The 24529-nt window shown below is 47.7% G+C and overlaps 1 protein-coding gene across 3 annotated transcripts in view; it reads right to left on the bottom strand.

Annotated features, from left to right (window-relative positions):
* Positions 1–1226: 1226 nt before the first annotated feature.
* Positions 1227–24529, bottom strand: part of CHD3 (chromodomain helicase DNA binding protein 3) — a 79344-nt gene continuing 56041 nt past the window's right edge. For all 3 annotated transcript variants that reach the window (XM_077261656.1, XM_077261655.1, XM_077261657.1), the window contains exons 17-40: positions 24387–24508; positions 20530–20703; positions 20308–20449; positions 20030–20161; positions 17959–18076; positions 17755–17879; positions 17424–17655; positions 14774–14940; positions 14516–14693; positions 14262–14327; positions 14106–14191; positions 11270–11403; positions 9855–9999; positions 9619–9784; positions 9412–9542; positions 8599–8743; positions 7764–7853; positions 7494–7646; positions 6994–7102; positions 6368–6500; positions 5687–5882; positions 5276–5439; positions 4953–5067; positions 1227–1858 (exon numbers count right to left, since the gene is read on the bottom strand). In XM_077261656.1, coding sequence (XP_077117771.1) covers positions 1758–1858; positions 4953–5067; positions 5276–5439; positions 5687–5882; positions 6368–6500; positions 6994–7102; positions 7494–7646; positions 7764–7853; positions 8599–8743; positions 9412–9542; positions 9619–9784; positions 9855–9999; positions 11270–11403; positions 14106–14191; positions 14262–14327; positions 14516–14693; positions 14774–14940; positions 17424–17655; positions 17755–17879; positions 17959–18076; positions 20030–20161; positions 20308–20449; positions 20530–20703; positions 24387–24508 — 3324 coding nt within the window. In that variant the 3' untranslated portion in view covers positions 1227–1757. The remainder of the gene's footprint in view (positions 1859–4952; positions 5068–5275; positions 5440–5686; positions 5883–6367; positions 6501–6993; positions 7103–7493; positions 7647–7763; positions 7854–8598; positions 8744–9411; positions 9543–9618; positions 9785–9854; positions 10000–11269; positions 11404–14105; positions 14192–14261; positions 14328–14515; positions 14694–14773; positions 14941–17423; positions 17656–17754; positions 17880–17958; positions 18077–20029; positions 20162–20307; positions 20450–20529; positions 20704–24386; positions 24509–24529) is intronic.

Raw genomic sequence — 24529 nt, forward strand, 5'->3', positions numbered from 1 at the left:
GTATGCATGGCTCCCTCATAAAAAAGACATTACAATTACCTTCCTGCGCTCCCTCGCAGCATCTTGTTCCGGTGCCAGCAGCTGATTTATGCTTGTAAGCAGCGTATGGCAGTGATGTCATGTGCTGCTTACAAGCGGAGGACAGCTGCCAGAATGCTCACTGTCCGTCACACCAGGACTATGTGCGTGGAGAGCTGTGAATATTCATTTCTCTGTAATAGCGTGCACAGTGTCAACCGCAGGCTTCCTGCACCGGCCAGGCTTTCACTCGTACCACTACTAAAGGGAATGAATATTCACTGTCCTCCACGCCCATGGGAGTGGAGAGAGGTGACTATTCATTTCTGTTAAATAGCGGGCACACGTGACTGACCTGGCCGCTGCAGGAAGCTGGTGGCTGACACTGCACGCTATTAAAGAGAAATTAATATTCACTACCAGCACAGTGAATATTAATTTCTCTTTAGCAGCGGGCACAGGAGTTAGCTGCAGCAGTCGTCTCCTGCCTCTGTGGGCCGCTGCTGCTCCCCATCCATCTTCTGGACCCTCACTCGAGTATAAGCTAAGTGGGGGGGGGCGCATTTTCAGCACAAAAAATGTGCTGAAAAACTCTGCTTATACTCGAGTGTATATGGTATGTTACACTGTGAGCGTGGAGCACTCATCCAGTGTCAGTGTGCGGACAGGAGACAGTTCGCTCTGGGTGTTACAATCAATGTAAGGTACTGGCTTTAGTATACAATTATGAGGGCACAGGGTGGTCCCGGACATTCCTCCAGTAGCAATAAGCACATATTGGCAGGACCCTGCTCCAGCACCTACGTCGGGTCTGCGAACCTTTTCTGATCTGTTTGCCCGCCTCCACTTCAGCAGCCACAGACTAGTGACCTGACTGCTGGACGAGGGTCTTGTGAATCAGTTCGTGGATTTTATAATAAGACCCCGAGGAATAGTTGTTTTTTTTTATTTTATAGCTTATATAGGCAAAATTTGTACCTGTATATTATGATTGAATGGTTACTGGAGCCAGGATTTCACCATTTTGATGCGTTTTAGAGTTTAAAAAAAAAAAAAAAAAGGCTGCAGCCGCATCTCCCTCCTATCCCTTTTTAGTGAATTTCCATTTGTCTGGCCTGTAACTTTCTAGCAATGATTCGTTAGATGAGACATAGGCCTCGAAATGCGCTCATCAAACACACAAAGAAATACTCTGTGTACCCCAAGGGTCTGAAATAAAAAGTATAATTTATATGTACATCAGGAGACAAAAGCGGACCATGAAATAAGAACAACCACGTGTGGCGTTGCGAGGCCAAGGCAGAGGTATACTGAAAGCGATGTGTGTATCGTATATATACATGGTATACATCATTAGCGAGGACACCGGGGGAAGGCAGGCCATCGGCGAGAGGACGAAAGGAACAGAGAGACTGACGACAGACTTGAAGCGCTATCGGAGACCACTGCTCATTTTTGCGGAGGGGGCACGCTTACTGCTGCCGGTGTCGCCCTCGGGGCGCAGATCCCAGTTCACCTTCCTCACATCGGCGGGAGCTCATCCATCGTCCATGCCACCTTGCAGGGATGGGAAAGGATTCATTGTAGGCTTCGTTCTATGCCGATGCCAAGGTGGGAATATGGGCGACGACCCGACGGTGGCGCGGCACTTCTGGACGGTCGCGTCGGTCACTGCTTCCCCCGGACTTCACAAGGCTTTCCCATTCAATAGCAAAACACCAGGCGGGAGGGGAAAGCGGTCAGTCATCGATACAGATCACCTCTCCGGATCGTCCGTCTTTCCGTTCCATTAGATCCATCTCCCGCTCCTTCTTTACCAGGATAGGAGGCCCGTTAGAAGCTGCCGAAATTAAAGATAAAAAAATATCAAGGCAAATATGCAAGTTTATCCAGTGCTATACATGCAGACTTAACCGAGACAAAGCCAGAGCAGCATTCACAATTCTGCTGCCACTATGCTCAGATCATTGTAATATAGTTAAAGGGGTTGTCAAATATCTATCGGGACCCCCACCGATCCCAAGAACAGGGGTCTAAAAAGTTCCCTGCTGAAACAGATAACGAGCATGTAAAAGTTTGGGCCCCCCTCATCAAAATTACTGTTATTTATGAACATTTAAGCAAGTTAGGTTAAAGATGAAATGATCTCAAAAACGCCTAAAGTTAATGACACATTTCCATGTATTTTAAGAAAATTAAGTATAGTGTCACTTTTTACATGTTAAAAATTACAAAAAAAAGGAAAATGGGTCAATGCAAAAGTTTGGGCACCCTTGGAGATTTGTGTGCTCAGATAACTTTGACCAAGGTTTCAGACCTTAATTAGCCTGCTAGGGTTATGCCTTGTTCAGCATCATCGTTAGGAAAGGCCAGGTGATGCAAATTTCCCAGCTTTATAAAAACCCAGCCTCCCCTAACCTTGTGCCAAAAAAAACAGCAGCCATGGGTTCTTCTAAGCAGCTGCCTAGAACTCTGAAAATGGTGGAGGCGCACAAAGCAGGAGAAAGCTATAAGAAGAAAGCAAAGCGTTTTCAAATTGCCCTTTACTCAGTTTGAAATGTAATTAAGAAACAACAGTTACCAGAAATAGCCGAGGTCAAGATAAGGTGTGGAAGATAAAGCAAAGTTTCAGTGAGAGCTGCTCGTAGGATTACTAGAGGCAAATCAGAACCCCAGCTTGACTGCAAAAGATCTTCAGAAAGATTTAGCAGACTCTGGAGTTGTGGTAGATTGTTCTACTGTTCAGAGACACCTGCACAAATATGGCCTTCATGGAAGAGTCACCAGAAGAAAACCTCTCATGCGTCCTCACCATAAAATTCAGCATCTTAAGTACGGAATAGAATATCTAAGCAAGCCTGATGCATTTTGGAAACAAGTCCTGTGGACCGATGATGTTAAAATAGAGCACTTGGCCACAATTATCAAAAGCTATGTGTGGAGAAACAAGGGCACAGAATTTCAGGAAAAGAACAGCTCGTCAACCATTAAGCATGGTGGTGGATCAATCATGCTTTGGGGTTGTGTTGCGGACAATGGATTGGGGAACATTTCACCAATAGAGGGAAGAATGGATTCAGTGAAATTTCAATAAATTCTTGATGCAAACAAAACCATTTGTAGAAAAGCTGAAGGTGAAAAGAGGAAGAGGATGGCTTCTACAGATGGATAATGATCCTAAACACACGTCACAATCCACTATAGCCGACCAGAAGAGGCGCAAGATGAAGGTTTTACAATGGCCCTCACAGTCCCCTGATCTGAGCATCATTGATAATCTGTGGATAGACCTCAAAATAGCAGAGGACGCAAGAGGACCCAGGAGTCTCCGAGAACTGGAGGAATTCTCCAAAGAAGAATGGAAGAAAATTCCTCAAACAAGAATTGAAAGACTCTTGTCTGGCTACAAAAAGCGTTTACAAGCTGTGATACTTTCAAACGAGGCAAAGTGCCCAAACTTTTGCGCCGGCCTATTTTACTTTTTGAAATGTAAAAGATTACTTTAACTTTAGGCCATTTAGGCTGTGTGCCCACGTTGCGTTTTCTATGCGTTTTTGCCGCAGCGGAAACGCTAAAAAAAGCTTAAATGCATTCCCATGCAATCCTATGGGATTCCGCAGTTGCTGTGCCCATGCTGCGGATTTCCAGCTGCGGAATCACATAGCGCTAAAATCCGCAGCATGTTCATTTTTCGCCACGATTCCGCAGCCATAGGATTGCATTGAAACGCTCACTTTACGCATGTGGTTATGCCCACAATGCGTAAAGTGAGCGCTTCATGTGCGGATGATACCCGGGTCTGGAGGAGGGGAGACTCTCCTTCAGGCCCTGGGTACGATATCCCTGTAAAAAAAGAATAAAAAATAAGGATATAGTTACCTTCTGATGACCCCCGGAGTCCTCCCGCCTCTCAGCGGTGCACACGTGGCGGCTTCCGTTCCTAGGGATGCTTTGCGCGAATCACCTGAGGTGACGTCACGGTCACGCGACCGTGATGTCACAAAGGTCCTTCTCGCAAAGCATCCCTGGGAACAGAACGTACCGGGAACACCGCTGAGGAGATAGGGGGCCGTCGGAAGGTGAGAATAACCATATTTTTTAACATTCTTTCTTTTACTATTGATGCTGCAAAGTTGGTCACACTTCTCAAGCACTATTTTTGACAAGTGTGACCAACCTGTCAATCACTGTTCCAAGCGATGCTTCAAATCGCATGGAAAACGCAAGCATTCCGCAAGCTAAAAACACTTGCGTTTTGCGGGAAAACGCATGCGAATTCCGCATGCATTTTACCCACGGCAGGGAGTTGTGGAAATGCTGCTGACATTTCCGCAGCATTTCTGCAACGTGGGCCTTAGAGATAATTTCATCTTCAACTTGCTTAACTGTTCATAAGAATAGAAATTTTGACCAGGGGTGCCCAAACTCTTGCATGTCCCTGTATATTCTTATACATAGGTCATCGAGGGATCAGTGACCTGTCATAAGACATCAGTGTGAATACCTAAGCAAAGCATCACAACGACCCCCCACAGGCCACCCCGGAGCACGAGAATCTCACTAACTGAAAATAAAGATTACACAAGAACCACAAGACTGATTTCATCACCAGGTATCACTGTAACCAGTATAACGGCGCCGACCTGACACTGTAGGTTACTGTGCACAATTCTGCTGACAGGGGCACTTTAACAGTCACAGATAACATTAAACCGGAGCTGTGGGTCTACTAAGGTGCAGATTAAGAGCAAGATTTACTATGGAAATCGACAGAGGGGAGAGGGGACTAGTGGCTGCTAGAAACACACCAGACAGTAAAAACAGCACATCCAGTAGGAGATGGAGACGAATTACACAGACGAGGTACAAAGAACAGTATGAGAACAGGAATACAAGAGACTGAAAGGAGAGAACGAAGATGGCCGTCTTCTTACCTGACAGGAAGGACCCCAGAGGCATTTGATTATAATTTGTCCCAGTATGTGGAGGGTTGCTCGGAAAATGCCCCCCGAAGAGAGGAGGCGTAGTGTAAGGACCAGGGGGGAAAACCTGGGAGGGTAGAGAGAATTCAGTGGGTTTGTGTGACAAAAACAGATCACGTCCTGACATCAGCCCTCTATCCCCGACATCCCCCCCCCCCCCCCTGCCAACCTCACTAATATTTTCCATAACCCCCATAATGACCATGGAAAATATTTCCTCCCACACACCCCCAATCCTTCCCGCTTGCCCCCAGGCTATAACCCTGGTCTCTCACCGGAGGAGCGCCGCTTTCGCTCCCTTTGCTTGCCAGGCGGCTCAGGATGCTGCGCTCAGACATCTGCAGGCGGGCCGCGATGGGCGGGATGCGTGCGAGGGAGGCCGGCAGGCGCGTCACGTCCGCCTTCATGTCGCTCAACAGCTCCTCCAGCTGGTTTAACACTATACAGAGGGAGAGCTCAGACACAAACCAGACCCCCGAGAACCAAGACTCCTCCTCCCTCAACACTAGTTTAAGGACTACAACTCACAGAATGCCCTTATAGCTTCAGCTTGGCTGTTAGTTGTAGCTCCTCCACTGGTGATGGACGCAGACCCCCTGGTCTACGACGATCAATCACAATCCCCGCCCGCTCCTCCTTCTCTCCTTTCCGCTCTCTTCCTCCTACCTTCCCTTCCTTCCGTTTACCTTTATGGAGGACGGCGTTTGCCGGTTTGTTTCCTGCCAGCGATTCCTTGGACAAGTGTTGGTGACTCTCCGCCAGACACTCCACCTCCGAGAAGCGGGCGTTCAGGGCCATCGCCGGATGGGACGGGTCCTGGGTCATGTTCAGATAGGCGGCGCGGCGCAGCTGCTCCTCAATCACCAGCGCCTGCTCCAGAAGCTGTCAGAGAAAACAGGAACAGTGACGAGAGGAAGACATCACAATGTGGATTATCTACAGTGATCCTCATATGTCCACCTCCGAAATCATGGTACTCTAGGATATATTCTGTATTATACCCCAGAGCTGCACTCACTATTCTGCAGGTGCAGTCACTGTGTACATACATTACTGATCCTGAGTTACATCCTGTATTATACCCCAGAGCTGCACTCACTATTCTGCTGGTGCAGTCACTGTGTACATACATTACATTACTGATCCTGAGTTACAACCTGTATTATACTCCAGAGCTGCACTCACTATTCTGCTGGTGCAGTCACTGTATACATACATTACATTACTGATCCTGAGTTACATCCTGTATTATACTCCAGAGCTGGACTCACTATTCTGCTGGTACAGTCACTGTGTACATACATTACTGATCCTGAGTTACCTCCTGTATTATACTCCAGAGCTGCACTCATAACTGTAGCTTGTACCTTAAACCTTCTGGCCAGGAACTTGTTCTTCATCTCCAGGAAGTTGCCTTTGTTGGTTTCGGATTTGAACGGTTCATTGATCATGGTGAAGCGAGGGTCGTTTTGCAGGTCCTGCCACCGAGCGTATCCATGTCTGAGATGGGGCTCAGGAAATGTGTAACGAGACCACTCTGACAACTGATAATGGGGTAGTAGATTTCTGGTGGAAATTTCCATCCCGAAGCTTTGGCTTCTGCAGTTTTGTGTTCCTATGACAACACTTCCAGTTTGCGCACTGAGTAGGGAGGAGCTGGCGGCATTGCAGAGTTTGGCGGTCAGAATGCTGAGCTGTGTATAACTCCGCCCACAGCACTGATTGGTAGCTTCCTGTGTGTACTGTCAGCAATCTGCCAATGAGTAGTGGGGGCGGGGTTACATAGATTAGCTCGACTGGTTTGCATGTGACGCCTAGTCCTGCAGTGATAATTTCCTGCTGAAAACATTGATTGTATTGAAAGTAGAGCATACAGCCTAATAAGTGATATATAGCTGGAATCAGGGTCTCTGCGCCTACATCATGCTGCTATCAACCTGCGCATTTACTATGGGTAATTAAAGTCCAAAATAGTCCTAAGATAAAAGGATACATGACGACTCCGGCCAGTAACCAATAATCATGGCGCCGGTGCCAGATCTCATTCAGCCGGCCGGAGCAGATGGCCGCCCGCTCCTCGTTCTGCCACAAGGTGTGAAGCTCTGAGAGATAACAACACACACATCAATGTCTGGGATCAGACCTTCAACTACGGGTGTGGAAAGGTTTCTATAAGTGTCGTAATACATCGAACAGCCTCGGTATGCAGCTCCTATGCCTAGCTATGTGTCTCTATAGGAACAGACTACAAAGCTGAATACTGTAGTCGCACTTACTCCAAGAGCACCCTACAGACAGACATTAGGAAAGGGGCCGATGGACTGAAGTATTGTGACTGCGCCGGGTTTATCTGTAACCACCCGAGACACATGGCTATGCACAGAAGCTGTATACATGAAACGGCAGACTATTTCATATCAAGACTGAATGCAGATTAGTATGGATGCAGAGGAGCAATGATAAAAGGGATGCAGACGTATTCCCAGCCTCTACCTGTGAAGCCGCCGTCTGCGATGTTAAACATGAAGCGCGGCCTCTCGGGCCGGCTCTCCTCCTTCCTCCCGTTGCTGTTTCTCGTCTCCTCGCGCTGATTGTTGGTCTTGAGCTCTTTCAGCGTTTCCCTCTGGAACTTGACATCCTCAGGCCCTAAGAGGTCACAGGACAACCGGCCATGTGTCATCAGCACCACGGCAAATACAAGCCGAAGGCTGGAAGCCATCGCTACTGGGAAGACCAACATGGACTGGACTCCGGAGGACTCACCCCTCGGCATCTCTCCCTGCGCGGGGTCCGGCCTTTCTGCCGTTACGTCCTTCTCGGTGGCGTCATCTTGTGGTTTCTCTGGCTGGGGAGCTAAAGGATGAGAATGACATATCATATATGAATGGGTGAACCCTGGTGTGGGACAGGAGCCTGGCGACCTCCGTCTCCCTGCTGGAATCCCCGACGTCGGCTCTGATCCGTAGGCATGAACGCAACGCATCTATTCAACGCCGCATGCGCACACACACCGTACACCCATATAACGCAACACATCCATACAACACCCTAGACCCATAGAACGCTGCGGACCCATCCAACGCCATAGACCCAAACAACATTGCAGATCCATATAACGCAACACATACAACACTGCGGACCCACATAGCACGGCGGACCCACATAACACCACACATACATACAACACTGCGGACCCACATAACACCACACATACATACAACACTGCGGACCCACATAACACCACACATACATACAACACTGCGGACCCACATAACACCACACATACATACAACACTGCGGACCCACATAACACCACACATACATACAACACCGTGGACCCACATAACACCACACATACATACAACACTGCGGACCCACATAACACCACACATACATACAACACTGCGGACCCACATAACACCACACATACATACCCTAACACCGCGGACCCATACAATGCAGCGTACCCATACAACACCGCACACACATACAGCGCTGCGCCAAAGCCAACATACTCGAAAGCGGAGCTCGGGATGCCGGCAGACAATAAGCAGGTTGCATCCGTCCCCACCGTCCTACACCAGCTGTATATACCCACCGCTCCGCTCTTCCACCACTGGGGTCCGGGACTCCGGCTCTTGTCTCCCTTGTGACTGATCGGACGTTTCTGGAATCAGTTTCTCGTCGCTTGTTTCTGGAGCGATGCTGGAAGGTGGACTCACCGTATCCTGAGGAGTGGGGGTCTGCAACACGATTAAAAGGCAGAATGTGAACGAAAACCCCTAGCTCCATTGAAAAGTGGTTGTTAGACTGACAGCAACAACTAAATGGTTGACAGGAGCAACTAAACAGTTAACAGCAGCAATGGGAGCTCAGCTCTGGAGCCCCTGCACCTGGGCACCTAAGTGCTAACATACACGTACATCATTTTATTCTAAGGGGTTGAAACTGGCATGTGTTATTAAGGAAGCACTTAAAAATTCTGACATATGAAGCAATTTTATGTTAAAATTCTTTCAAAAACTGCTTGATAAATCGGGGACTAATTCTATAAAGACTCCACATACATCCTGAATTTTACTCTAGAGCTGCACTCACTATTCTGCTGGTGCAGTCACTGTGTACATACATTACATTACTGATCCTGAGTTACATCCTGTATTATTCTCCAGAGCTGCACTCACTATTCTGCTGGTGCAGTCACTGTGTACATACATTACATTTCCGGAGTTACCTCCTGTATTATAAACCAGAGCTGTACTCACTATTCTGCTTATGCAGTCACTGTGTACATACATTACATTACTGATCCTGAGTGACATCCTGTATTATACCCCAGAGCTGCGCTCACTATTCTGCTGGGTGAGCACATGGTGGGGCTCTCATTGTCACATGGTGGGTGTGCTCTTACCCGCACGCTCCCCGCCGTGTGATCCCCCTCCACCTCTCTCTTCTCCGCCCCCTTGTCTTTCGGCTCTTTGCTCTCCGCCTCCTCTGTCGGGGTCCCGCCGTTCTCTGCTCGCTCGCTGGGTGCTGGAGTGGCTGTAAAATAAGTCAGAGAGATGAGAGAAGGGCGAGGCGTTAGTAGGGGGTCAGCTCTGCAGAGAGGGTCCTGTACCCGGCTTGGAGGTGCAGGGGGTGTTGGTGAGGCTGGGGTCCGGGGTGGTGGTGCTGGTCTTTATGGTGGGTGAAGAGGCCCGTGACGACAGCTTGGAGTCCAGGCTGGGGTCCGGCATTAGTTCGGGCATGCTCCAGCGTCCATTAATATGCTCGAACTCCTGCACCTGACGTGGGCACACAAGGGGTTAAAGTCTGCTGCATTTAACCCTGTGTTTTCTACGGAGCAGAACTCACCTTTTTCTTCACCAGGGACATGACACCGATACGGGTCAACACCTGCTGGCGGGACAGCCCCTCCCGAGGGACGCCGTCTGCAAAGGTCTCGGAGCCGTCCGCGCCCGGTTCACACAGATGTCTCATGAACAGAGAGACGTAGGCTCTAGAGACAAGAGACCTGGGTGAGGATTCCCCATGCCGCGCTGCCCCCTGCTGGGCACTGACTAACAGCAGATCCACAGACGTGTCAGTACAAGATGCCCCATCAGACGTGCCTCAGCATCCTGCCCGCTCAGCCTCCATGTCAGGGTACGGAGACCTCTGATGTGTGTCCTGCACCAGGCGGAGGGTATGACGGCACCGCTCTGCCCTGCCCCGGGGTCACCTGGTGCAGATTACTGTCTGTCTGTGTGAGGGAGGCGGTACACAGCTCCAGACCACCACCAGGAAACAGACGGGTGGCCAAGCGGCATCAGATGAGTAAGATCATCATCACATGGGACACATGTAGGTGTATGGTGCGTGGGGTGTGTGAGGGGAGCACACGGTCAGGTATGATGTGTGTGAGGGGAGCACACGGTCAGGTATGATGTGTGGGGGGGTCTGAGGGAGTACACGGTCAGGTATGATGTGTGGGGGGGTCTGAGGGAGTACACGGTCAGGTATGTGTGTGAGGGGAGCACACGGTCAGGTACGATGTGTGTGGGGGGGGTGTGAGGGGAGCACACGGTCAGGTAAGATGTGTGGGGGGGGGTCTGAGGGAGTACACGGTCAGGTATGTGTGTGAGGGGAGCACACGGTCAGGTACGATGTGTGTGGGGGGGGTGTGAGGGGAGCACACGGTCAGGTAAGATGTGTGGGGGGGGTCTGAGGGAGCACACGGTCAGGTATGTGTGTGAGGGGAGCACACGGTCAGGTACGATGTGTGGGGGAGTCTGAGGGGAGCACACGGTCAGGTACGATGTGTGGGGGGGTCTGAGGGAGCACAGGTCAGGTACGATGTGTGGGGGGGTCTGAGGGGAGCACACGGTCAGGTACGATGTGTGTGGGGGGGGGGGGTCTGAGGGAGCACACGGTCAGGTACGATGTGTGGGGGGGTCTGAGGGGAGCACACGGTCAGGTACGATGTGTGGGGGGTCTGAGGGAGCACACGGTCAGGTACTGGCCATGAATGATGTGTGGGGGGGGTGTGTGAGGGGAGCACACGGTCAGGTACGATGTGTGTCGGGGGGTCTGAGGGAGCACACGGTCAGGTATTGGTCATAAATGATGCGTGGGGGGGGGGTGTGAGGGAGTCTAATAACGGTCATGTATGATGTGTGTGGGGGGCGGGAACACTTTTGTGTCAGTAAGTATAAAGAGTGAGGTGCACATGTATAAATTGTATGATCCTGTAGGTTCACACATCTGAGGGAAGCGGGGGGTTCACTTACTTAAATTCTTTCTCTGACTTGCCCCGCAAGTCTCTCACCAGCCAGTGTGTGGAGAAAGCGTCCTGAGGAGGCATCCCCCAGCGCATCACTGCATTCAGGAAGGCTTTCCGCTGCCGCGTGTTGAACCCCAGCACCTATGAGGAGACAGTTTAGTACATGGTCTCCCCCAAACAGCGCGTGTACAGTCAGCTTCCTCCATACAGCGCGTGTACAGTCAGCTCCCCCCATACAGCACATGGACAGTCAGCTCCCCCCCTCCATACAGAACATGGACAGTCAGCTCCCCCCATACAGGGCGTGTACAGGTAGCTCCCCCCTTACAGCGCGTGGACAGTCGCCTCCCCCCCATAAGTGTGTACAGTCAGCTCCCCCCATACAGCGCATGTACAGTCAGCTCCCCCCATACAGCGCGTGTACAGTCAGCTCCCCCCCTCCATACAGCACATGGACAGTCAGCTCCCCCCCATACAGCGCGTGTACAGGTAGCTCCCCCCTTACAGCGCGTGGACAGTCGCCTCCCCCCCATATGTGTGTACAGTCAGCTCCCCTCCATACAGCACATGGACAGTCAGCTCCCCCCAATACAGGGCGTGTACAGGTAGCTCCCCCCCATACAGTGTGTGGACAGTCAGCTCATTCCATACAACGCGCGTACAGTCAGCTCCCCCCCACACAGCGCATGTACAGTCAGCTCCCCCCATACAGCGCATGTACAGTCAGCTCCCCCCATACAGCGCATGTACAGTCAGCTCCCCCCCTCCATACCGCGCGTGTGCAGTCAGCTCCACCCATACAACACATGGACAGTCAGCTCCCCCCATACAACACATGGACAGGTAGCCCCCCCCCCTTTACAGCGCGTGGACAGTCAGCTCCCCACAAACAGCACATGGACAGTCAGCTCCCCCCCTTACAGTGTGTGGACAGTCAGCTCCCCCCATACAGGGCGTGTACAGTCAGCTCCCCCCATACAGGGCGTGTACAGTCAGCTCCCCCCATACAGGGCGTGTACAGTCAGCTCCCCCCATACAGGGCGTGTACAGTCAGCTCCCCCCATACAGGGCGTGTACAGTCAGCTCCCCCCATACAGGGCGTGTACAGTCAGCTCCCCCCATACAGGGCGTGTACAGTCAGCTCCCCCCATACAGGGCGTGTACAGTCAGCTCCCCCCATACAGGGCGTGTACAGTCAGCTCCCCCCCCATACAGCGCGTGGACAGGTAGCCCCCCCCTTTACAGCGCGTGGACAGTCACCTCCCCCCAAACAGCACATGGACAGTCAGCTCCCCCCATACAGGGCGTGTACAGGTAGCTCCCCCCCATACAGTGTGTGGACAGTCAGCTCATTCCATACAACGTGCGTACAGTCAGCTCCCCCCCATACAGCGCGTGTACAGGTAGCTCCCCCCTTACAGCGCGTGGACAGTCGCCTCCCCCCCATACGTGTGTACAGTCAGCTCCCCCCATACAGCGCATGTACAGTCAGCTCCCCTCATACAGCGCGTGTACAGTCAGCTCCCCCCCTCCATACAGAACATGGACAGTCAGCTCCCCCCATACAGCGCGTGTACAGGTAGCTCCCCCCTTACAGCGCGTGGACAGTCGCCTCCCCCCCATACGTGTGTACAGTCAGCTCCCCCCATACAGCGCATGTACAGTCAGCTCCCCTCATACAGCACGTGGACGGTCATGGATAGAGTGTGAGCCAAGTGTTATTAGTATAATTATCCCGATTCTCTCACAAGAGAGAACATACGTCCGTGTGAAGGATTTCTGAAATCTCAGACTTTGCTGTTACTGTGAAATGCAGCTGAAAATTTGTGTTAAAAAAATGCATGGGAAAAAAAAAAAAAAAACACGCTACAAAAACATTGCCTAAAGATAAATATCTCTTCCCCAAAAAGGAAGAGAAAGAATGGACTAATAACGGCTTGCACACCACCAAATATAGAAAAGTAACAAACTTTATTAAACACCACAAAAAACATAAACACTTAAAATACCACAATCATGTGTAGAACACCCCTATATAAACATAATATGTCTGCCAGAGCAATATGAAAACAGGCTCCCATGCATAAATGTTATAAGTAACGTGGCTCAGTAGATCCTAAATGGTAGAACAATGGAGTCCTGGTGAGATAAAGACCTCACTGGTGGGATAGAGTTAATCTCTAAGCCACCTATGCATGCAAGATGGTAATGCAGAAACATGTCATAAAATATAAAAAAGCATGCAGGATTAGCTGAAAGAACCACTCATGAGATGAAAAAACAAAAAAACAGGGCTCCTGAAGAGTCAGCGACTAAAACATAATGACATGAATACTCAACTGAATCAGAACCCAGAGAGATAAAAGTAGTGAGAGTCGCAACTTGGGTCTCTCTCCCAGCACCCCTTCATCTTCCTATGCCGGCCACTTATGGCTTGTGGGTCTGCCTGGCTATTTTAGCCAAGAAAAGTTGCGACTCACACTACTTTTATCTCTCTGGGTTCTGATTCAGTTGAGTATTCATGTCATTATGTTTTAGTCACTGACTAAAGTCTTTAGTCGCCCGTTTTCATATTGCTCTGGCAGACATATTATGTTTATATAGGGGTGTTCTACACATGATTGTGGTATTTTAAGTGTTTTTATGTTTTTTGTGGTGTTTAATAAAGTTTGTTACTTTTCCATATTTGGTGGTGTGCAAGCCGTTATTAGTCCATTCTTTCTCTTCCTTTTTGGCTAATACAATATTGGACTAGGCATTGCACCCCCATATTTATTTAACCTACAGCCAGGGTGCACCTCTTTGTTTTCAAAATATCTCTTCCCGGCCCCCCGAGTCCTCACCTCTATATTGCCGCCGACCCGGGCCAGCAGCGGAGGCAGTGGCTTGTCCTTCTCATTGCGCAGGTGGCGGCGAGACTGCCTGCGACCTGTAAGCACAGAATAAGGTCAGGAAGGAGATCACACGGCCCCCGGAGGTGTCCCCACTACTACCCTCACCTTCTGTTCTCTCATCAAAATCTTCATCCTCCTCTTCCGAGCCCACAGAGTACTCGGACTGGTTATCTGTACGGAGGGAGGAGGCGCCATGTTAGCAGAGTTGCATTTCTTATATTTACCCCTTTGGATAATAAGAACCTATCCTAATAGTGTGTCACAGCGTGCCAGTGCAGGCAGCACGATCGTTATATAATCTGGGGTGGTAAGCTGAGACTTCAGAGCTGGAATCAATCTTCGGCCCAGCAGATTCTTACCCTGGTCCTCTTGTGCGGCATCGTTGTAGTTCACTTGCTTCCTCACCCTCTTGCCTTTGCCCAGGTTACGTGCCAGGTCCTCCTGCTGCTGCTCGTAGTGATGGCGCAGCAGCTTCTCCCAGTAGTCGGGGTCCACGTTCTCCTCCTGTTTTATCACCTCCCGTTCCAGCTCCTCCAGCTGAAAACGCCAAGCGAAAAACATGAAGAAAATCCTGCCGGGCTGTGACAGCGCAGCGCGCCCCGGAGGCCGCATCTCACCTTCTCCTCTTCCCGCACCACGTACTGTGCCACTTTGAAGGAGCTGAGATACTCGTTCATGTTCTGGACTTCGGTGTCCTCCGTCTCATCCTGGTTGCGGTCCAGGAGCCGGGCGATGGCACCATTGTCGTAGTGAATCACGCTGCTGTCCTCCTCCTTGTTGTCACCTGGACGGAGAGAAAGAAAAGAAAGAAATAAGGCTGCTTCCGTTTTGTGTATACAGCCCCTATCCATACCTGCATCACTGAGGACACAGGATGAATGTGGTGTGATCAGGGCAGGTCTGGAGCGGGTGACAGGTGTGGACGCTTCCTACTGATTACCATACTTTAGTGTTTCTTCAAAGCCTGAACCCCTATGAATATCTAAATACGTCCCGTCATGTTTGTTTTTTAGTTAGAAAATACACAAGTTTTCATGCAGTAAGCGCTTCTGGGAATTCTTCTTTTTGGGAGAGTTGGAGGAGTGGTTTTCGTTTATTGTTTTTTTTTTCTGCAGCCTTTTGATTAGCCAGTGTGTGCTCACATTGAGTTTTAGGCTGTGTGCACACAGGTCTTGAAGGAGGAAATCTATCAATGGAAACCGATCGGAAACTCTCCAAATCCTCCTCAAGAAACTAAGGCTATGTGCACACGTTGCTGATTTTGCTGCGGATCCGCAGCGGTTTTGACGCTGTGGATTTGCAGCAGTTTTCCATAAGTTTACAGTACCATGTAAACCTATGGAAAACAAAATCCGCAGTGCACATGGTGTGGAAAAAAACGTGCGGAAACGCTGCGTTGTTTATTCCGCAGCATGTTCATTCTTTGTGCGGATTCCTCAGCGGTTTACACTGCTCCATAATAGGAATCCGCAGGTATAAAACTGCAGGTGGAATCCACACAAAAACTACATAAAATCTGCGGTAAATCTGCAGGTAAAACGCAGTGCTTTTTTACCTGTGGATTTCTCAAAACGGAAAAATCCGCAGAGGTTCCATCTACGTGTGCACATACCCTTAGAGGTTCTGCTCAGTTTCTCGTCTAAAAACTCTGAAAAAAGAAACCGTGTGAACATATCCTTTGGTTAGGTGCACAGAACGTATCTTAAACCCCGGTGAACCTGACAAGTTTTTCAAGCTGAAGACACTTTAGGAAATTCTTAAAAGTTTTTTCTTTGTACTGCTTTTGGTTGTTTCCTGCGTATTTTTCAGCCAGCATTTTTCTTTCTTCTCATTGGTTTCGTGCCATCATTTTTTCCAGTAATTTTTTTTTAACTCAATTGACTAATGAAGAAATCACTAGCTTTTTCTTTTTGCAATCAAAAACATTAGGGCTCACACTCACTTACAAGCACAACGGACGAGTGCAATCCGATAAAAAAATCGGATTGCACTCGGACCAATGTTATACAATAGGTGACATCTCATTTGCGATTTTTTTTCCCAGCTGAAATCGGACTGAGAAAAAAAATCGCAGCATGCTGCGATTTGCTAGGAGTCTCGCCAATGCAAGTCAATGGGTGCGATAAAAAAAACGCACGGAATACGGACCATCCGTTTTCCGTCCGTTTTTTACAGATACCTTACCATTCTGTGGCATAGAACACTATAAATAGTCCTGTAAATGATTGTAAAAAAATAGTTGCAGAGAAAAAAAACGCATTGCATACAGATGTCATACGGATGAAAAACGGATGAAAAACAGATGGTGCGATTAAAAATCGCATTGAACTCGCATGACAATCGCATAGTTTGCATCCAATTTTTTCGGTCCAGATTACGGACGGTTTCTTTTCTCGCAAGTGAGTATGAGCCCTTAGACTTACTATTTTTTACACCAGGAGGTTTTTTTTTTTCAAAACCCCTTCGGAAAAAAAAAGGTTAAAAAAATTTCAAAAACTCCCGATATGAAAAAAAAAATTATGAAGTTTTCCAAGAATTTTTAAAGTGATTTTTGAAAATATAAAAATTATTAATCCCATCAAGTAAACATTGTAAATAAATAAAAAAAAAAAAGGAATTGAAGTACCGGAATTATTTTTTTTTTGGTTGATGCATCTCCCACAAAAAAAAAATCAATAAAAAGAGAGTGATCAAAACATTGTAAAAAAATAATCAAAATAGAATAAAATCTACAGTTCGGAAAAAAAGAAAACGAGACCTCGCACAGCTCGAGAAGTAATATAGCATAATGTTTTTTAACAAATTCCAGGATGCTTTCTTTTTTTCAGTTCTTTTTCTCAATTTTTTTCTTGTAAATTATCGTAAATTTAAAAAAAAATAAATACATTATCTGGGTTTTATATGCTCCAAGACTGGTACATCTGTGCCAAAAGTTTTAAGTAAAAAAATTATAAATTAGTCCAAACCATGTGGATGATGAAAACCACATGTTGTCGAGCAGCCCCTCCACTTCGCCCCAAAAAATGACTGGGGACTGAAAACATGAGTGCAACAATGGGAGAAAATCCGTCATGAATTTGGCGCCAACAAATGTCTAAAATCAAAACTAGGTAAAAAGTTTAAGAAAATAATAATTAAAAAAAAAAAAAAAAAAATCGCATTGCAAAAACCACAGCATTTCACAATAAAGCCGCAGGATGATAAGCAGGGGAGCCCCTGCGGACGTTGCCCGGCGCGTCACGTGGTACGAGGCCTCCCCCCGGTCACCTTCTATCTCATCCTTGAATAGCTCTTCTGTCCCGAACTTCAGGATGTCATCGAGCTCCTGCTTGGACATTGATCCGGCCTTGGAGCCGAGCCCTGGTCTGACCACCAGATGGGTCAACATCATCTTCCTCTTTGCCACCTGTGTAATACGCTCCTCGACGGACGCCCGCGTCACAAATCTGTAGATCATCACTTTGTTGGCCTGGCCGATCCGGTGAGCCCTACTGAAGGCCTAGAGAAGAAGAGCGAGAAGGGATAATATTGTTCGTAACAAGCAAATTGACGCAAGGTCACTCTTGGAGTTAATCATCTGGAGGGGTCTTGTATCTACCTGAATGTCGTTGTGGGGGTTCCAGTCGGAATCGTAGATAATGACGGTGTCCGCAGTCGCAAGGTTGATCCCCAGGCCCCCGGCGCGAGTGGAGAGTAAGAAGCAGAACTGATGAGCTCCAGGAGCTAGAAAACAGAGGAGCGGGTGAGGACAGGGGAAGATCTCAGGAGGTAAAGCTGAATGGTGGCCGGAACGCGTCCTCACCGTTAAACCTGTCTATAGATTCTTGTCTCATCGAGCCGGTGATCCCTCCGTCTATCCGCTCATATTTATAGCCCTCGTAGTCCAGGAAGTCTTCTAACAAGTCAAGCATCTTGGTCATCTGCAAAAAGAAGAGCGAGTGAATGGCTGAAAACATTGTGTAAGAGATGAGCCAATCTATTTGTTAGACCCTGGTCTAGCGGCCATGTCTCATGTGATGGGAGCGTTGTGAACTGCCTCCTACCTGACGCTCTTCTTTTTATTAGCCAACCTGGCCTGACATCATCATCATCGACAATGTTGGACTAGGCCGTCTAATCAACAAGAGGCTGATCGCAGGGGTCCAGTCCAGCGCCTACAGACAGCTGACGTGGCCGCTAGACCTGGGTCCTGAGAATCGATTCACCCATCTCTACTGGTTTTGATTGATTTTATGTACGGGCTTATTAAAGGGGTGGTCTGAGATTTAAAAAAAAAAAACTTCTAGTATTGCACTTTAACCCCATCATCACCTAGCAATTTTCATTTTTTTATAATTTTTTTCCTCCTTCTCTTCCAAGAGCCAAAACTTTTTTAGTTTTCCATCAATATAACAGTTTGAGGGTTTGTTTGTTCCAAGACGAGTTGTACTTTTGAATGTCACCATTGCTTTCACCACACAGTGTACTGGAACATGGAAAAAAAATTCCAAGTGTGGTGAAATTGCAGAAAACGTGCAATTCCACAACTGTTTTTTTTTTTTTTTTTTTTTTATTACCATGTTCACTTTATGGTAAAACTGACTTGGTAATATGATTCTCCAGGTTAGTACGAGTACACAGATACCAAACATGTATAGATTCTTTTTTTATTTAAGTGGTGAAAAAAAAAATTTTTTTGCTTTTGTCGCCAATTTCCAAGATCCGTAACATTTTCACTTTTCGGGATCGGGGGGGATCTGGGTGAAGGCTGATTTTTTGCACCCCGAGCTGACGTTTTTACCGATAGAATTTTGGGGGTAGATGCGATGTTTTGATAACTTTCATTGCAATGTTGCAGAGACCAAAACGTAATTCCGGAGTTTTGATTTTTTTATGCCGTTTATCGGTCAGATTAAGGCTACTTTCACACTAGCGTCGTTTGGCTTCCGTCGCAATGCGTCGTTTTGGAGAAAAAACACATCCTGCAAAAGTGCTTGCAGGATGCGTTTTTTCTCCATTGACTTGCATTAGCGACGCATTGCGACGGATTGCCACACGTCGCATCCGTCGTGCGACGGATGCGTCGTCCTTTGGCGGACCGTCGGCACAAAAAAAGCTACATGTAACTTTTTTTGTGCGACGTGTCCGCCATTTCCAACCGCGCATGTTCGGCCGGAACTCCGCCCCCTCCTCCCCGGACCTTACAATGGGGCAGCGGATGCGTTGAAAAACTGCATCCGCTGCCCCCGTTGTGCGGCGCTTTCAACGTGTGAAAGTAGTCTAATTTACTTTATACTTTGATAGATCAAACATTTCTGAACGCAGCGATAACAAATGTGTATTTTTTAAAAAATATTGTTTTAGTTTTAATGGGGCAAAAGGGGGTGATTTGAACTTTTGTATTTATTTAATTTTTTTTAAATATTTTTAAAAACTTTTTACTGTATTTAATAGTTCCCTTAGGGGACTTGAAGCTGTGATCGTCCGATCAGCTGTGCTGTACGTAGCAGTGCATCAGGCCTGCTATGTATAGCATAAATCATGATCTCCTATGAACGCCGGCCACAGGAGTATAGTGATGACAGGCACGGGGGTCTTCAGCAGACCCCTGGCTGTCATGACAACCCATCGGCACCCTACGATCATGTGACAGAAGCGCGGATAGGTGGGATCAATGACATGCTTCCTGTCTACGAATGTTAAATGCTGCTGCTTTTGATTGGCAGTGAAAATTCACTGGTTAATATCCGTGGGTGGAGATCAGATCCACCCGCGCCTGTTAGAGGCACATGATCGCTGGTTAAACGTAGATTTGTCTTATTTTTTTTCTGGAAACGGCGAGGAGGCATCATGGCCTCAGAGAAGTTTGCATGTCACAGCATTGGCGACCAGACCTGGGAGAAGATGAGCACTCGATGTCCTTGCTCGTGCAGTTTCCGGAGCATCTTCTGTAAAAGGAGCAGTTTCCCGGAGGACTTGATGAGCGCGCCTCCCTCGTAGGCACCGGTCGGAAGTTTGGGCGACTCCTGGACAGAACAGGAAAAGATGATTACAGGCGTTACATACAGATAATACATGTACACATGGGATCTACCATGCAGAGCTTTTTGTGCCAGTGCTTTTTTATTTTTCAATGTTGCAAAGAAAAAATGGCAAAAATATTGCATCTCACCATTGCAGCCACAGGAAATAGGTATGGATGGTTGCAGCATTTCTTTAGGTCCATCATGATGTTCAGTAACGACACTTGGTTCCCTCCTCCTCGCGAATTCAGAGCCTCGAAGTTACGGGTCAGGATAAACTTGTAATATTTCCTGAGAGACATGGGAACGGATAATTATATTGGAGGAAACGCAATGTCCGTCCGTGTCATGGCGTCTACTGCGGGACTCACTTCTGCATGGGACTGAGCTCCACCCGGACAATCAGCTCCGTCTTGGCCGGCATGTTCTTGAACACGTCGGCTTTCAGTCGGCGCAGCATGTGGGGGCCCAGGAGGTCGTGCAACTTCTTGATTTGATCTTCTTTAGAAATATCTGCAAATTCTTCTAAGAATCCTTCTAGGTTACTGCAAGAATAAGAAAATAAAGTTATAGAATTATGAAAAAAAAAACTAATAATATTTTGGTTGCTTAACCCCTTAGGTGCTGTAGCCAATAGTGCCCAAAGCATCTAAGGGGTTTTACAGAAAAGATGGACTTCCTCTGTAAGCTCATCGCACTGGTGCCCTGACAGCACAATCATGAGGTGCTGATGATTTACAATTGACAGTAGGGGCCTAACAAAAGCCCCCAGATCTGAGTCTTATAGGTCTGGCCCAAAGCAAGACTCAACGGGTTTTCTGTCAACGTCACAATAATATACTGCACCATACAAGGACGGTAGTATATTGTGAAATGACCATAAGAATGAGGCCGGGCTCTCCACATCTCACTATTATCACAGCTCAGTGAGACTTCCTGCCTCTGAGCTGATAGACACCAATACAGCAAGGAAACACAGAGGAGATGCTAGACGTTTACATCACACTGGATTTAGTTATTCAAGACAAAAGATTCCTGTGTATTATGAGTAGTAAGGAGAAGAGGAGGCTAGAAACTGCAACAACAAAGTACAATCCCGTCACCACTTTCTGTTAGGAGTGACTGGCTCTGTACGGTATGGGGTGAGACTCAAATTAACCCTATACATGCACCGATATCTACCTCTAGAACATTACCCTTTAGCAGCAGCTTAGCCTCCTGCGGAAGAATAATACTGTCAAGTCAGCTGTGTCCTCCTCTAGATGATTAACTCTGCACAGGCAGTTATGTCTTCCTCTAGAAGACTAACCTTTACAAGCAGTTATGTCCTCATCTGGAAAATTATGTCTGTACAAGCTGCTATGTCCTTCTCTAGAGAATAAACTCTGTACAAGCTGGTATGTCTTCCTCTCAAAGATTAAAGGGAACCTGTCACCCCAAAATCGATGGTGAGGAAAGCTCACCGTCATCAGGGGCTTTTCTACAGCATTCTGTAATGCTGTAGATAAGCCCCCGATGTTACCTGAAAGAGGAGAAAAAGAGGTTATAATATACTCACCTGGGCGGTCCTGCTGTGGTCCGTGGTCAAATGGGCGTCTCAGGTCTGCTCCGGTGCCTCCCATCTTCATTCCATGACGTCCTCTTCTGGTCTCCGCGCCGCTGCTTCAGCGCAGGCGTACTTTGTCTGCCCTGGTGAGGGCAGAGCAAAGTACTGCAGTGCGCAGGCGCCTGGCCTCTCTGACCTTACCGGCGCCTGCGCACTGAAGTACTTTGCTCTGCCCTCAACAGGGCAGACAAAGTACGCCTGCGCTGAAGCAGCGGCGCGGAGACCGGAAGAGGACGTCATGGAATGAAGATAGGAGGCGCCGGAGCAGACCTGAGACGCCCATCGGAGCGGGACCGCCCCTGGGTGAGTATAATCTAACCTCTTTTTCTCCTCTTTCAGGTAACATCGGCGGCTTATCTACAGCATTACAGAATGCTGTAGATAAGCCCCTGATGCCGGTGAGCATACCTCACCATCGATTTTGGGGGTGACAGGTTCGCTTTAACTCTGTACAACCAGCAATGTCCTCTTCTGGAAGACTAATTGAATAACTCTGTACAAGCAGCTACATGCTCCTTTAGAAGATTAACCCTATTGTAAGCAGCTATTTCTGCCTCTAGAATATTCTTTACAAGCAGCTATGTCCTTCTCTAGATAATTAACTCAGTACAAGCAGCAATGTCCTCCTCTGGAAGATTAATTGCTTAACTCTGTACAAGCAGCTACATGCTCCTTTAGAAGATTAACCCTTTTATAAGCAGCTATGTCCACCCCCAGAATATTAATTCTTTACAAGTAGCTATGTCCTCCTCTGGAGAATTACCTCTGTACAAGCAGCTATGTCCGCCTCTAGAAGATTAACTCTGTATAAGCTGTCACGTCCGCCTCTAGAAGATTAACTCTGTAGAAGCAGCTATGTCATCCAATGGAGAATTAACTCTGTACAAGCTATGTCCGCCTCTAGAAGATTAACTCTGTATAAGCTGTCATGTCCGCCTCTAGAAGATTAAAGGTACCTTCACACTGAACAACTTAACAACGATAGCGATCCGTGACGTTGCAGCGTCCTGGATAGTGATATCATTGTGTTTGACACACAGCAGCGATCAGGATCCTGCTGTGATATCGTTGGTCGGAGCTAGAAGGCCAGCACCTTATTTCGTCGCTGGATCTCCCGCAGACATCGCTGGATCGGTGTGTGTGACACCGATCCAGCGATGTCTTCACTGGTAACCAGGGTAAACATCGGGTTACTAAGTGCAGGGCCGCGCTTAGTAACCCGATATTTACCCTGGTTACTATTGTAAAAGTAAAAAAAAAAAAACACTACATACTCACCTTCTGATGTCTGTCACGTCCCTCGGCGTCCGCGCTGCTGCTCAGAGCTTCCTGCACTGAATGTGTCAGTGCCGGCCGTAAAGCAAAGCACAGCGGTGACGTCACCGCTCTGCTTTACGGCCGGCGCTTACACAGTGCAGGGAAGCGGACGCCGGGGGACCCGACAGACACCGGAATGTAAGTATGTAGTGTTTGTTTTTTTTTACATTTACACTGGTAACCAGGGTAAACATCGGGTTACTAAGTGCGGCCCTGCGCTTAGTAACCCGATGTTTACCCTGGTTACCCGGGGACTTCGGCATAGTTGGTCGCTGGAGAGCTGTCTGTGTGACAGCTCTCCAGCGACCACACAACGACGAAACAGCGACGCTGCAGCGATCGGCATCGTTGTCTATATCGCTGCAGCGTCGCTTAATGTGACGGTACCTTAACTCTGTAGAAGCAGCTATGTCATCCTCTGGAGAATTAACTCTGTACAAGCTATGTCCTCCTCTAGAAGATTAATTGATTAACTCTGTACAAGCAGCTACTTGCTCTTCTAAAAGATTAACCATTTTATAGGTAGATGTGTCCTCTTCTAGAATATTAACTCTTTGCAAACAGAAAGTTTCCTATGCACAAGCAGCTATGTCCTCCTCTAGAAGATTAACCCTTGTACAAGCATGTCCTCTTGCAGATTACGGTAAGTAGCTGTATCCTGCTTTAATGCTGCATAGCACGCAGGAACATCATATCACATGGTTGATAGATAACAATATTTCAGTCCCCAGCTAGAGGTGAGGAAAAATGTCACTCTGCAGAAAAAAAGCTTGCTCTGCTAACATGAAAATAAACCTTGAGTCTCTGTAATACTGAGATAAATCATCTGATTTGCTAATGAAATGTACTTCAGAAAAGTGACATAAGTTAATTTAGTGTCACTTTTTAGGTTTATCTCAAAACTGAAAAGGACCCTTTTAAAACATTTGTTTACTATAAGTTTATTTTTTTTTTACATCCTGAACCCGGAGTAGTTTTTCTTTTGTTCCTGGCTCCTCCCCGGTCCTGAGATATAACTCCTTATTTCCTGCACGTAAATCTAGTCTTTTTAGCCAAGTGGATGTGGTCTCCAACTCTTCTCTGTGGGCATCTTCTTGACAAACACACCCAGTTGGCTAAGAAGATTAAATTTATATATGATGAAGAGCTGGCAATATCTCGGGAATGGAGAGGCGCATGAATAAAAGAAAAACAAGGCGGATTCAGAAGAACAGCGATGTTTACACCAGGTGTACAAAATATATAAATTTTGGCAAGTGACAGGTACCCTTTAAAGAGCAGCCAGTAATCCATTGTAATACGTACTTGAATCGCTCCGGAGTAAGGAAGTTGAGAAGATGGAAGAGTTCCTCCAGGTTGTTCTGAAGAGGGGTTCCTGTGAGGAGCAGCTTGTAGTCAATCTGGTATCCATTGAGCACCCGGAAAAACTGCAAATAGTAAAATATAGA

The sequence above is a fragment of the Ranitomeya variabilis genome, chromosome 5 (assembly GCF_051348905.1).
Source record: "Ranitomeya variabilis isolate aRanVar5 chromosome 5, aRanVar5.hap1, whole genome shotgun sequence".
Taxonomy (NCBI): Eukaryota; Metazoa; Chordata; class Amphibia; order Anura; family Dendrobatidae; genus Ranitomeya; species Ranitomeya variabilis.